Raw genomic sequence first — 15,592 nt, 5'->3', positions numbered from 1 at the left:
TGTAAGAGAGAGGTTGCAAAGTCCTTTTGTAATCACAATGGAGATGTCAATCACATATTATACACAAATAATATGTTTCTAGTGAGTTTGATCCCTTTACCTGGATTCCATTGTTTCATTTGTGAATGGAATATGCCTCAATTATATTCTTGCATATCTATAAAACTGTAGGTAAAGGCCCTGGAGGTGATTTTGTAGTTATCACTCTGTGCACAGCCCTTATTTATTTGTCTATGATGGTTTAATAGAAAGGATTGTGCATATTATATTCAATTGTTAGTGTATTTAATGATGTCCTTTTGTTTTAACCACAAGCTGAGCATCCTTATGTGTTGTATCTTTCAGCCAATAATGTTAAACTAGAGACCCAGAGTGATGAAGAGGATGGGCATGCCTGTGACATGAATGGGGAAGAATGTGCAGAGGATTTACGAATGCTTGATGCCTCGGGAGAGAAAATGAATGGCTCACACGACGGCCAAGGACGCAAGGCTCTGCCAGGAGTTGGAGGTATTCGACTTCCTAACGGAAAACTAAAATGTGATGTCTGTGGGATTATTTGCATCGGTCCCAATGTGCTCATGGTTCACAAAAGAAGCCACACTGGTAAGGCCTGGCATAGATTTTCCTTTAGTGGCTTGTGAGTATTGTGAGCATGCACCACGTAGGGGGATATTTGGAAGTCCATAGACGTTTGAAGTTTTATCCAAAATTTTATGCCAGTTCACAATAAATGTTTCAAAAATGCGACCGGGCTCATAATAGCGAATGGAAGGATTAAGGGGCAGCATGGAGATGATTGGAGTCTTCAGCCAAGAAAAAGACAGCAGCTGTAAATTTGTATTTTCATTTTAAACTACACATATATAATACATTTGTGCAATACATTCTGATAGCTACAACTCTCCGCTCATTGCGGCCAGTAAGTGGCTTCTCAAGGTACTTCTGTCTCCAGAAGGAAAAACAGTGCAGGAGAGATAACTTAACATACATAGCTATGTAGCTTTTTTATTACTATGAATTGATTTACTCACACAGAAAAACATGTTTATTGTTTTTCAAATCTTGTTAACAAAACACAAAACATGGCCTATTTTTCATGTAATAACTTTTGTCTATATGCATGTGCATGTCTATCTCTAGGCAATGTTGGCAAACACAGAAATTTACTTTAATATATGAGAAAAAGGGGATAACTCCGCTAATTGGTCTGCTAATAGTCATCAGAGCACAGTGTTCTTTCCCTCCCTTAACACTGTTGGATGTCTTCTGCTGGAAAGACTTGATGAGGCCCAAAATAGTTTTTATAAAACTCATCTTTGAGCTTTACTCATTCATTCTTTACTTAAATATTGGGATAATAAGCTAAATTGCTTTAGAAAGAATAGCCCAATGCTTTTATCAGAATTCATCATTTATAAACTGGACATTTTTATACAATGTGCCAATTATTAAAGAGTATGTCAACACATATTTTGTGACGTGTAAAGCAGTGCTTCATCAGAGCATCATCTTTTGATACATACACAAAAAACAGTTGACGTTAAAACAACCACTTTGAACATTTTAAGACAAAATAATTATGTTTTTAATCAGACTGAAGTGGCAATAGAAGGAAAATAAAGTGAAAAAAGAATCATGTACAATTGTTATGCTATTTATAATCAGTACCTGACAAGTGGAAGCAAAATGTATAAATTGTGCAATTCACAGATGCAAATTCCATTGATTTTAACATGGCAATTCCCTCCTTCATATTCTGATTCTAACACAAAAATGGTTTATTTGAAAAAGTACTTTTTCATATATATTAAAAAGTTTCATGTTTTAATAATCAAAATCTAAATTCTTTCTAACGTATATCTTCAGTGTTCTGTTTCTCTAGGGATACTTGTGAAAGGCCTTCTGTTACTTTAAACTTAAAAGTCATTCTAAGACCTTAATAGTTGTGCACATACTGCCTACTTTTCCTAGTTGAAAGATATAAAGAATTTTTGTGAGAATAAATGTCATAGGAGGTCTAACATATTTTTCTATAAAGTCTCAATAATTAGTTTGCAAGCCATTGGCCAATCCTTAAGTGCTCATCTTATGTTAAGGTAGGCATAGACAGGAATTGTGATATTTATTCATACACAAAAAGAGCACCAAAGATAAATGTTAGCAGGAGTTTAGATTTGGGTGATGGTAACATGAGCAGCAGTGGGTGATACTAATCTGGAGGTATAACTGAACACTTATAGTTTCATTATCAAAGCATAAAATATTTGATTCATTTTATCTCATACCAGGAGCAGCAGTGGATGACAATTTATTCAAGAGTATAACTGAACACTTACAGGAAGCAAAATGAGTTAGACAAACAGATACACTGGTTACAATTGAATATTTGCAGAGAAAATAGATTAGTATCTAAGACTTGAAGGAGAAAGTTGTATCAATTAAAAAAACAAGCATAGAATTCTGTTTGAATTCTGTGGAATATTAAATATTCAAACCTGCCCTTCTGTACACTTCACTATATGATTATGGCAATTTTAAACAAATCTTTTATGTGTTAGAATTAGACTACCAAGTGGAGAACTGTCAAGTTGAAGGCGATTTAGTTTTCAATTATGCCCAATCTGGCGATTTTTTTTCACACTTTTTATGTGGTGATAAAAAATACCAGGATTTCTGTTCACTTAATTTTCTCTCTGTTGTCACTTCCTCTGGTTTCGGTTTTAAACTTCATTACTTTTGCAGGCAAATCATCTTTATTCGGCTGAGAAAAAAATTCCAAAAAAGTTCAGAACATCAATTAAAAAGACAAAAATCAATACATCCAAAACATCTGGATAATAAATAAAATGCTACAACAAGATCTTAAATCATATACAATCACCTAAAGTGCATTCAGCAATTGGAGTATAAAAATGGAATGCAAGTGGCAAGTGATAAAAAAGAGTGCCTTAGATAACAGTGGCACACCTTGCTTTGAGGCCATCAAAAAAGTATGGGTCATAGGAACATTTCACTTGTCTCATACATATAAAACGTGCAGTGTAGCCGGCAATTAAAGTGCAAGAGTACAGTACTGGCAACAGAAAAAAAAACATCTAGATAGACATGATGTTACCCAAAAATAAGCCACATACAGAGTTTAAATTATACTTGAACATGACCTACATCTCTTCCTTGTAGACTAAGAGCATATAATATAATTTATTACTACATGATTTTTACGGAGCCTATTTGTTGCAAAAAGACTACAACTGTCTTGTGCTGTCTAATTTTTGCCACTCATAGAATTGGAGCCACAAAGTGTTCCAATCGAACATATGCAGTGTGCTAAAAAGTATAAAGTGTGCTGTGCTTTGTTGTGAAACATTATTGCACGAACAAGTTGGGAATTTGGAAACTTAGATCCTTAAGTTGTAAACATTACTAAAAATGGACAATAATAAATCACATGCAGGTTAGTTGAAATCTATACATAGTGTTAAAAATGGAAATTAAGTAAAATTCGGTACCTGTTGACGGTTGTATGACAGAACCAAGCATGGCAGAAGCACTCCTGGCTTAACAATGCGGTCAGAACCACAACCTCATCTTTAGCATGCATGCCTTTACCACGCATTCCTTTACAATGAATGTAATTGTAAAAGCATGCTTAGTAAAGGTATATGTGTGCAACGGCATGTGTGGTTGTGTGATCCAACTCTCCGACCCCCTCGCCACCGCCCTAAACCCTAAAACATTCCCTGTCCTAAAAACTACTCCACCCTGTCATAAAAAATGACCCCAACCCCTTCCCTAAACCGTAAATCCTACCCTGCCCTGTCCTAAAATTGACCCTGACTCCACCACCTCCACCCTAAAGCCTACCATGCCCTGTCTTAAAACCTACCCCACTGTGTCCTAAAAACTACCCTGAACCCCTGCCCTAAACACTAAAACTTACCCTGTCCTAAAAACTACCCCGACTCTCAGGCCCCACCCAAATCCCTAAAAGCTACCCTGCTCTGTCTTAAAACCTACCCTGCCCTGTCCTAAAACCCAACATAACCCCTACCCCACCCTAAACCCTAAAACCTATCCTGTCCTAAAAACTACCACACCCTGGCCTAACAGCTACCCAACCCTGTCCTAAACCTCTCTCTTTGGGGGCATGGGTTTGGATCTCACCGCTGCCACCAATGTTAGAAATGGGGTCTTTGGTTGGCAGTCAGGTTACCTCCTGTCCAAACAAGGACCCTCACTCTAGTCAGGGTAAAGGAGAATCACCCTCAATTAACCCCTGCTCACCCCCTTGGTAGCATGGCACAAGCAGGCAGGCTTAACTTCAGAGGCTAAGTGTAAAGTATTTGTACCAACACACACAGTAACTCAGTGAAAACCCTACAAAAGGACACAACACAGGTTTAGAAAAATAGGTAATATTTATCTGAACAAAGCAAGACCAAAACGCTGAAAATCCAACATACACAAGTCAAGTTATGAATTAAAAAGCAGAAAGAGTCTTAAATCCTTTAGAAAAAAACCTAACACTGTTAGCGTTCAAAAGTACCTGGGTAGTGTCAAAATAACACTGCACGTGTGAGCGTGCATCGGAAAAGGGCAGCAATGTGTTTATTTCTCACCCGCGAGCGAGACAGGGCGTCGTTCCTCCTCCGGTCGGGTCAGTGTGCGTTGTTTCTTCTATCTGCAGGAGAGCAATGCATTGATCTGGGCAAGCACCTCGGGTCTGGGCAGGCTTTGCGTAGTTTTGCCGCACGGTACCAGCAAAACCGCGTTATCTGGGTTGCGACGTTATCAGCCTCTGTTGGCGGGTGTTGCGTGTCGTTTCTCTAGCCGTGTGCGTCAATCTTCCAGCGGCAATGCAGGTGGAGCGTAGACTTCAGTCGTGAAGCCGGCAGAGTGTTGTTTCTCTGCCGCATCTCAGAAGGTGCGTCAAAATTTTCCCTGTGCAGCAGTCTGTGTGTGGATTTTCAGTCTTGGTCTGCCAGCTTCACCTTTCAAGGCCCCAGGAACTGGATAGGGCACCACTTGGCAGGGCAGGAGTCTCAGCAGAGAGTCCAGGTGCTGGCATGGGAAGTCTTTGATGGCCCTGAGACTTCAACAACAGGAGGCAAGCTCAGGACAAGCCCTTGGATATTTCTTCACAAGCAGGAATGCACAACAAAGTCCAGACTTTGTCCCCTTGCACAGGCAGAAGCAGCAACTGCAGGATAGCTCCACAAAGCACAGCGACAGGCAGGTCAGCACTTCTCCTCAGCTCTTCAGCTCTTCAGCTCTTCTCCAGGCAGAGGTTCCTTTTGATTTCCAGAAGTGATCTAATATTCAGGGGTTTGGGTGTCCTTCTTATACCCAGTTCTGCCTTTGAAGTAGGCCAATTTCAAAGGAAAGTCTATCTTGTTTGTGAGATCCTGCCTTGCCGGGGCCAGACCCCAAACACACACCAGGGGGTTGGAGACTGCATTGTGTGAGGGCAGGCACAGCCCTTCCAGGTGTAAGTGACCACTCCTCCCCTCCCTCCTAGCACAGATGGCTCATCAGAATACGCAGGCTACATCCCAGCTCCCTTTGTGTCACTGTCTAAAGAGAGCTGCAAACAGCCCAGCTGTCAAACTAACACAGACAGGAAATCCACAAACAGGCAGATTCACAGAATGGTTTAAGCAAGAAAATGCCCACTTTCTAAAAGTTGCATTTCAAACACACAATTTCAAAACCAACTTTACTAAAAGATGTATTTTTAAATTGTGAACTCATAGACCCCAAACTCCACATGTCTATCTGCTCCCAAAGGGAATCTACGCTTTAATTATGTTTAAAGGTAGCGCCCATGTTAACCTATAGGAGAGATAGACCTTGCAACAGTGAAAACCTAATTTGGCAGTATTTCACTGTAAGGACATATAAAACACATTAGTATATGTCCTACCTTAAACATACACTGCACCCTGCCCATGGGGCTACCTAGGGCCTACCTTCTTACATGTAAGAAAAGGGAAGGTTTAGGCCAGACAAGTGGGTACACTTGCCAAGTCAAATTGGCAGTTTAAAACTGCACACACACAGACACTGCAGTGGCAGGTCTGAGACATGATTACAGGACTACTCGTGTGGGTGGCACAACCAGTGCTGCAGGCCCACTAGTAGCACTTGAATTACAGGCCCTGGGCACCTCTAGTGCACTGTACTAGGGACTTACCAGTAAATCAAATATGCCAATCATGGAAAGCCAGTTACATACACATTTTATATAGGAGCACTTGCACTTTAGTCCTGGAAAGCAGTGGTAAAGTGCCCAGAGTGACAAAAACAACAAAAACAGAGTCCAGCACACATCAACAACCTGGGAAACAGAGGCAAAAAGTTAGGGGAGACCATGCCAATGATGCCAAGTCTAACACCTACCCTGTCCTAAAAACTACCCTGACCCTCATCCTAAACCCTAAAACCTATTCTGTTCCGAAAACTACCCTACCCTGTCCTAAAAACTAGCCCAACCACCGCCCCCACCCTAAAACCTACCCTGCCCTGTCCTAAAAACTACCCGAAAAGGCCATTTCTCCCTGTTGACAAGTTAGTAACACAATCATTACTGCGTGATTTCATTAATTGTGTCTTAAAATGTTAAAACAATTATGTTTTTACTTGGATTGTGTTTTATGTATGTATTAGAGAGTTTGATGAAATGACGCTTCAACTTATAGGTTGTGACACTCGTATTCACATTCTCCATATTATTGGCACATTGTGTAAGAAAAACGCCCAGTTACTAAACATCAAGGCCCGTATTTATACTCCGTTTGCGCCGAATTTGCGTCGTTTTTTTCGACGCAAATTCGACGCTAAACTAACGCCAACTAACGCCATATTTATACTATGGCGTTAGAGGCGTCTAGCGCCAAAGTTCCCGGAATGTGCGTCATTTTTTAGCGTGAACCCCTTCCTTGCGTTAATGATATGCAAGGGAGGCGTTCCCGTCTTAAAAAATGACTCCCAGGCCTTTACGTGGTATTTATACTCCCGGGCAAAAGAGACGCCCGGGAGTGGGCGTGGCTAAAAACGGCGCATTTGCGCCGCTTTTTAACGCCTGGGTCAGGCATGGCGTTAAGGGACAAGTGGGCTCAAAATGAGCCCAGAGTGCCCTCCCCTGCCCCCAGGGACCCCCCCTGCCACCCTTGCCCACCCCAGGAGGACACCCAAGGACGGAGGGACCCATCCCATGGACATTAAGGTAAGTTCAGGTAAGTATTTTTTTTTTTTTTTTTTTGTGGCATAGGGGGGCCTGATTTGTGCCCCCCTACATGCCACTATGCCCAATGACCATGCCCAGGGGACAAAAGTCCCCTGGGCATGGCCATTGGGCAAGGGGGCATGACTCCTATCTTTACAATGATAGGAGTCATGTTGATGGGGGATGGGCGTCGAAAAAAAATGGCGCAAGTCGGGTTACGACGATTTTTTCGACGTAACCTGACTTGCCCCATTTTAAGACGCCCATACGCCATTTTCCCCCTACGCCGGCGCTGTCTGGTCTACGTGGTTTTTTCCCACGCAAACCAGGCAGCGCCGGTCTGATTGCGCCGTCTAACGCCATTCCATAAATACGGCGCCCGCATGGCGCTTCAGAATGGCGTTAGACGGCGCAAAATTTTTTGACGCTAAACTGCGTTAGCGCAGTTTAGCGTCAAAAAGTATAAATATGGGCCCAAGTTATTTGTAAAGCTATTGAGATATTCTTTCTAAAACTATTGAGCTATTTTTTCCATTACCAAATAAAGGACAAATGTGTGAAGCTCAAAATATGACTTTTATAACAATCCTTTTAGATATTATACAGGTTTTCAGTATAGGGATTTACATTATTCTAAACAAACGTCTAACATTTTTTACAGCTCCTAATTTATTTTTTGTTCTTTATTACATTTAAAAACAATGTGGGGCCAAGAAAAGACCATCAAGTGTTTGCACGTGACGCCTTTGTGTATTAAACCTTTATGATTAAATTATAGCTTGTTTTGAAATTCTGCTCTCTAAAAATGATGTCAACGTTTGCAGTTAAACTGATCTTTCTCTTAGGAAATTAGGTTAGTGTTTTGATTACTGCCACAGACATTACCAGCTATTAATTCCTTTGCACCTCAAATGGGCTCCACACAAATGAGAACACCATCCTCAGTTGAAGTGTAAGAAATAGCTGTTCATGGTACACAGTATTCTGCACTAAGTATAGCAGCAGTTCACAAAGCCCCAGCCACACAACTATACCCTACCCCTTTCCCAATCAATTTTCCACCCAACCCTATCCTTCTTCATATCAAATAGGAACATCCACCTTTCATGGGAAATCACAACACACTTTCGCACAGTCTTGCTTGCTGCTCCATGTCCGCTCTAGGTCCCCACCCTACTTCTCACCTGCTGTGTTCATCAAGACACTCAGCCCACCTCCCTCTGTAAATGTAGTCTCTCTTCATCCACATTATTTTCACTGGAGCTATCTCTGTGACAACTGATCTCTAGTGCCACTTTTGTCCAGTCCCACAAGATTCTGCCTCGCAGATATTGCTTAAAGGAGTTAGTGGTCAGTAAAGCAAGGAGGTACAGGGAGGCGCAACCCTGAGGAACAGATAAAAACCTCGAAAGCTACTTAGAAAGAAAGATTTGCTAGCCACAGAAGAATTCAAATGAAGACCAATAGCAGGCGTTAGTAACTTCTGCATAAGCCTTCTCATTGACTGATCGGATCTTATTATTTGTGTATGAATAATGATGTAGATTAAAATGGAACAATGGAACAATGTGAGCAGTGTACCACTCATCATTCATATGCCCCTCTTTATATTATTATATTTTTGACACACAGTTGCACTCAGATCGTTTTATAAGTACTTTCAGACGCCTTATTATTGCAACGCTCTAATTCAAAGGAAAAATACACAACAAGCTGTATGAGTTTATCTTAAGGAACTTGCAGGAAAGTTAAATAAACACATTTTTCAGTAGAGTAGTTATTACTGTTTTATACGGTTACTATTACTAATAATCTAAAAGTTAGAAATATAGGGGGTTATTCTAACTTTGGAGGAGTGTTAATCCGTCCCAAAAGTGACGGTAAAGTGACGGATATACCACCAGCCGTATTACGAGTTCCATAGGATATAATGGACTCGTAATACGGCTGGTGGTAAATCCGTCTCTTTTCCGTCACTTTTGGGACGGATTAACACCTCCTCCAAAGTTAGAATAACCCCCATAGTGTGGTTTAAATTTACCTTTAGACGTTCATGCTCAAATCATGTAATCGACAAGCTCTCAAATTGAGTCACATGCAATAATTTCACCAGTTGATGTGCCGTTTGCATTTTTGAGGAGATACCTCTATGGTGGTCATTCTAACCCTGGCGGTAAAAACCGCCAGGGCGAATGACCGCGGTAGCACCGCCAACAGGCTGGCGGTGCACCGCTGGGCATTCTGACCGCGGCGGTTCAGCCGCGGCCAGAAACGGAAAGTCGGCGGTGTACCTCCGACTTTCCGCTGCCCTTGAGAATCCGCTCCGCCGCCATGGGGATTCTGACACCCCCTACCGCCATCCTGTTCCTGGCGGGTCTCCCGCCAGGAACAGGATGGCGGTAGGGGGTGCTGCGGGGCCCCCGTAAGAGGGCCCCAAAAAGAATTTCAGTGTCTGCCTAGCAGACACTGAAATTCGCGACGGGTGCTACTGCACCCGTCGCACTCCAGCAACTCCGCCGGCTCCATTCGGAGCCGGCTTCATCGTTGCTGGGTCTTTCCCGCTGTGCTGGCAGGCGGCCTTTTGGCGGTCGCCCGCCAGCACAGCGGGAAAGCCAGAATGGCCGCGGCGGTCTTGTGACCGCGGTGCGGTCATTTGGCGGTAACCGCATGGCCGGCGGCGACCGCCGCCCGCCGCGGTTAGAATCACCGCCTATATCTTTCCCCTTCTAGGACTGAGTATGAATGAACGGCCATATATTTTAAGGGAAGGAATAAACACACACCTTGGTGTTTTGCACCGGCTGCCTTTTGTACTTATCGACTTTCCATCCATTGTAATCTTAATTAGTTTTAACAGACGGCCTTGTAGTTTCGTAGTGCCTCCCACGCATGGTGATTCTATATATTTGAAAAAGTCTAAACATAATTTTGCCATTTCCTTGAGGGAGGTGCTTTGGTTTGAAAGAGTAATGTAATTGACTCTAATGGCGCTCATTGGGCTACCACCGCAACAAATGAATTGAAATCTGCCTTCACTTTCTCAGACAGGAAGCTTTCGGGTCTACACGAGAGACATGGGCCCTCATTCTGACCTTCGCGGTCGGCGGAGAGGCGGCGGTCGGACCGCGAACAGACCGGCGGTATAAAAAATGGCATTCTGACCGCAGCGGTCACCGCCGCGACCGACCGCCACTTCCCCACTCCGACAGCCACGGCGGTCATGACCGACGGGCTGGAGTCTGCGCACTCCGGTCCGGCGGTCGACCCAAGACCGCCAACGGTATCATGACCCTGCTTACCGCCGCGGTTTCTGGCGGTCGGGAACCGCCATGCGAACCATGGCGGTAGGCACTATCGGGGCCAGGGAATTCCTTCCCTGGCACTGATAGGGGTCTCCCCCACCCCCCACTGCCCCCCCGAGTCCTCCCCCCACACCCTCCACCCCCCTGCCACCCCCCAGAGGTGGTACGAACCCCCTCCCCACCCCCACCCCGACATGCACATACACGCACCCCGACATGCACACACCCCCAACATGCACATATACACACCCCCTACACACACACATACACAACGGGGACACATACCCGCACACATACATGCCGACATGCGCACCCGCCGAACTACACACATTGCCCATAGGCACAGCAGCACTCCCCGCCCGCATGCACGCACTCACACACCCCCTCTACACACTCACACGCACACCCCCATGCACGCACACATCACACAACACCCCCCCCACCCCCTCCCCTCACGGACGATCAACTTACCTTGTGCGTTGGTCCTCCGGGAGGTGACAGGAGCCATGGGGAGGTGACCGCCAACAGAAGACCGCCAACAGAAGACCGCCACACAGAAATGTGGGTCGTAATTCTGTGGGCGGTGTTCTGCTGGCGTGGCGGTGGAGGTTGACCAGTCTCCACTTTCCCGCCGACCGCCAGTGTGGCTGCTGGCGGTTTTCCGGCGGAACGCTCCCAGCGGTCAGAATGCGCACAGCGGCATACCGCCGCGGTCGGCGGTCTTCACCGCGGCGATAACTCGGCGGTCTTGCGAAAAGACCGCCAAGGTCAGAATGACCCCCATACTCTGCTGTGACCTCAACTGGGATCACATTGGCTACAACGTCTTGCGTGAGCATTTTAGCCGTTGCCTTATTTCCTAGGAGGAAGAAATTAAGTTTGAATTGTCAAGCACCGCAGTAAATCTTAAGTGATTAGCATATGCCAGGATGTCCTCTGTTTGGTCCGTCTACATTGTATTTTATTGTATATTTATAGTTGTCAACATTTCATAGTTGTGATGAGGGTTATTCTTCATCGAAACTCAGTGAAGCCATAAAGAGACCATTAATTGTAGAGAAAAAGAGCAGTACTGTGTTTTTACCAGAATCTACATTGATACCAAACATCAACAACAGGCATTCTAAAAGATTATGGCCCTCATTACACCCCTGGGGGTTGGTGTTAAAGCAGCAGTAATACCGCCAACAGGCCGGCGGGAAAAAAAATGGAATCACAACCATGGCGGAAACCGCCAACATAGACAGCCACTTTAACACTCTGACCACGACGGTGGTAGAAACAAATAGGTAACTGCCAACAGACAGGCGGGACACAATGTAAAGCCCACACAATTACAAGAGGCCTATCCGCCACCTTTATCGGGGCGGTACCAACGCGATCAAAAGCATGGCGGAAATAGTACTTGAAAGGGAAACCACTCACCTCTCGACACCCAACGAGGAACCAGGATGCCATGGAGCCCGAACTACACATCCTGCCCATGCTGGTCTTCCTCTTTCTATTTCAGGAGCATGAAAGACGCCGTCGACGACCATGGTGAGTACTGCACCTACAACACAGGGGAGGGAAAAGAGAGTGACATACACACGCAACACGCAATACCCCCACCCTCACCCACAACACCATACACATACAAATACATGCAGCAACATTACATGTACACCCCATCACCCCCTGGAAGAACGCAAGGACACAATTAAATGATTGTAACAATTGTAATCAATAAAAATCAGATAGTGCAAGTTCAAAAATCAGTAAATACAAATATGTACACCAACTACACAAGTCCGGATAGTAGTCAAACATCGTCCGTGGATCAGTATCCCAAAATGCATGGGCAAAGCCCACACAAGATACCTGACTTGAAACGGAAAGAACACTGCAGGGGCATCAGATCGAAATGAAACAGGCACCTCAGGTGGAGGTGGAGGGGGGGCACCTCACCCGGATGAACGCACGATGCCACTGCTCCACGAGGGAGCTCCATGCCCACTGATTGGTCCTGGAGAGTGCAAAGCCACAGTCTCACAAGTCTTTCCAGTCGGTGGTTTGCCCACTGCTCTATCCTGGGGAGTGCAAAGCCACAGTCTCACAAGTCTTTCCAGTGGGTGGTTTGCCCACAGCTGTATCCTGGGGAGTGCAAAGCCACAGTCTCACAAGTCTTTCCAGTGGGTGGTTTTCCCACTGCTCTATCCTGGGGAGTGCAAAGCCACAGTCTCACAAGTCTTTCCAGTGGGTGGTTTGTCCACTGCTCTATCCTGGGGAGTGCAAAACCACAGTCTCATAGGTCTTTCTTGTTGGTGGTTTGCCCACTGCTCTATCCTGGGAAGTGCAAAGCCACAGTCTCACAAGTGGATACATGTCTCCACTGGTTCTGGAGGGGGAATTGTGCCCAAAGTGCTTCATCCTGCCAAGGACTGAGGAAGTGGATGTGAATCTCCTCTGGTTCTGCAGGGGGCATTGTGACCAGAGTGCTTCATCCTGCCAAGGACTGAGGAAGTGGATGTGAATCTCCACTGGTTCTGGAGGGGGCATTGTGCCCAGAGTGCTTCATCCTGCCAAGGACTGAGGAAGTGGATGTGAATCTCCACTGGTTCTGGAGGGGGCTTGATGTCCAGAGTGCATCACATGCAGTGTGGCTGGTCCTATTCCCTCACATGGGTGTGTGTGCCACGAGATTGCCTGGGAACAGGTAGCATGATATGCCATGGAGGCAGAGACATACCCCACCCTACTGCGGCTTCGCCTGCCACCTGCAGGTGCAAACAGTGATAGAAGTCATGACTCATGGAAGCTGGGTAGGGTCCAGAACGTCTCCTCCAGCCTTGGATGGCTGCCCACTGGGGATGATAGCCATGTCAGCTGTGGCGGCACTGTATGAGCATGTTGCGGGGCTGGTGGCGGTGCTTGCGGCGGTGTCTGTGGCAGAGGTGCTGGCGGTGGTGCATGTGTCTGCACCTGTTGAGGAACACAGCAGGACGTCTTCTGCAGCCTTGGATGCCTGCCCACTGCGGATGATGCTGTGGGCTGTTGGTGAGGCAGCAGACGTGCAGGTGGCGGTGCAGGTGGCGGTGTCCACCGCCTGTACAGGTTGGTGTAGTGGTTAACAGAAGTGGTGACTCAAGTCCCTCAGTCAGAGCCACCGTGCCCTGTCCTGACCTGCCCTTCGGCTTGTGTCCCTTCCCCACCTTAGATGTTGCCGCAGGTGTCTTGCCACTGTCCCCCTTTGGTTTGGAGGAGCTGGTAGGTGCGGCTTCTCCCTCCGGCATGAGGGCACCTACTTCACCTTGGTAGGTGGCGGAATGGCCTGCTCCTTGGCCTCGCTAGGTGGCACACTGGCACCCCTGATGGGTGGCGCACTCGATAAGACCGAAGTTGCTGGCACCACTGTGCTTGCGGATTTGGTGGCTGAGGTGCTGGGCTGGGACCTGGTAAGCCTGGCCCTAGGGGAAGGACAGGAGGGGGATGTATAGGGAAGAGGTCAATGTTAGCCAGGAAATGTTTCTTAGACACACTGGGATGGGAAGATGGAGGGGGTTTGGGAGTGGAGGAAGAGGTAGTGGTTGTAGGAGGTGTACGTTTGCTGAATATGGATGAAGGTGCATGGGTCGGAGGCTGTAGTGAGGTGGATGGCTGTTGGGTGTTGGGTGGGTGTGTCCCTGTGTTTGTGTACTTTGGGAGGAGGGCTCACAGACACACTGGGAGAGGACACAGGGGATGTGTGAATGGTGGTGGGGGGTGGTGGTTGCACGTGAGCGGTGGGTGGTGATGGGTGTGCTGGTGATGGAGGTAGTGGCTGAGGATGTAGTGCATGCAGGTGTGAGTGGAGACGACACAGGGAGGGAGGAGAAGAACGTGGAGGAGGGGGACACAGTGGAGGCAGTGGATGTTGCTGTGTCTGCATGGGTATGGTGCTTGTGTGTGTGCCTGTGGGATGTGTGGTGCTTATGTTTGCCATGTCCACTCTTGTGTGTTGATGAGTGTGCATGCCGGTCTGATGGTGTGCTTGGGATAGGCTGAGGTACAGGGGATTGGGTCAGGGTGGAGGAAGTTGGAGGGGGGAGGCTGGATACAGGGACAATGGCTGCCATCAGTGTTGAGGCCAGAGCCTGAAATGCTCTCTGTTGGGCCGCTTGGCCAGAATGAATGCCCTCCAGGTATGCATTTTTTTGTTGCAAGTGCCTCTCAAAACCCTGGATGGCATTCAAAATGGTAGATTGAGGGATCTCAGGAGGTCAATAGCCTCCTCACTGAGGGCAGCAGGGCTGACTGGGGCAGGGCCTGAGGTCCCTGGGGCGAAGGAGATGCCCACCCTCCTGAGTGAGCGGGCACGGGACACACGCTGAGGGGCTGCTGGGAGGGCGGTGCTGGTGGGGGGGGGGGGCGGCTGTACCAGTTGATGCAGTGGGCACAGAGGTGCCTGCCACCACAAGGGAGCTCCCATCAGAGGACGAGTCGCTGTCGTTGGCATATGCTCCTGTCCCCGTCGTGGAGCTCCCCTGACCCTCCGTCCCACTGGTGGCTTCGGACTTCGTTACTTCACCCTCCAGGGCCATGTGGGATGCAGCTCCCTCCTGTTCTGGTGCCACTGCTCCTCCGCCAGATTATGCTAATGCACGCAAGAACAGGGTGACAAAACAAAAAGGGGGGGAAGACAGAAGAAACACATGTTCAGTGCATGCAACACCACTACCGTTGGCGGACACAATACACAGGGAGCAGCCCTTGCACTAAGCCATGCACTAACAGTTCTTAGGAAAATACACATGCCCATGGGGGACGATGCCTAAGCCCATTTGTTGCACACCTGGAACCCACAGAAGCCTGACTAGGTGTACATGGCTATTACCACTATTGGGGTTGGAGTATCACAGAGCCTGCCTAACAAGGGACCTACCATACCAAGTTCTCCCTGGCCTAAGGGAACCCACAGCCCACTTCCCCCTGCCAGACACATCGTAAAGCACGCAGAGTCAGCTGAATGAAACTGTACTCTCCCCCTTGTGGCTGCTGTGATGCCCTCAAGCGCCCATCCAACTCCGGATATGCCACCGCCAGG

At 46.9% G+C, this 15,592-nt stretch overlaps 1 protein-coding gene across 5 annotated transcripts in view; it reads left to right on the top strand.

Annotated features, from left to right (window-relative positions):
* IKZF1 (IKAROS family zinc finger 1) overlaps positions 1-15,592 on the top strand; it is a 300,870-nt gene that overhangs the window by 189,483 nt on the left and 95,795 nt on the right. For 2 of the 5 annotated variants that reach the window (XM_069216886.1, XM_069216879.1), the window contains exon 4: positions 346-606. The exons of 2 other annotated variants lie outside the window; for them this stretch is intronic. In XM_069216886.1, coding sequence (XP_069072987.1) covers positions 346-606 — 261 coding nt within the window. The remainder of the gene's footprint in view (positions 1-345; positions 607-15,592) is intronic. One more of the 5 variants, XM_069216894.1, reaches the window with a different exon arrangement.

The sequence above is a fragment of the Pleurodeles waltl genome, chromosome 2_1 (genome assembly GCF_031143425.1).
Source record: "Pleurodeles waltl isolate 20211129_DDA chromosome 2_1, aPleWal1.hap1.20221129, whole genome shotgun sequence".
Classification (NCBI taxonomy): Eukaryota; Metazoa; Chordata; class Amphibia; order Caudata; family Salamandridae; genus Pleurodeles; species Pleurodeles waltl.
Note: the sequence above shows the minus strand (reverse complement) of the source record. Positions and strands in the feature narration are given on the sequence as shown.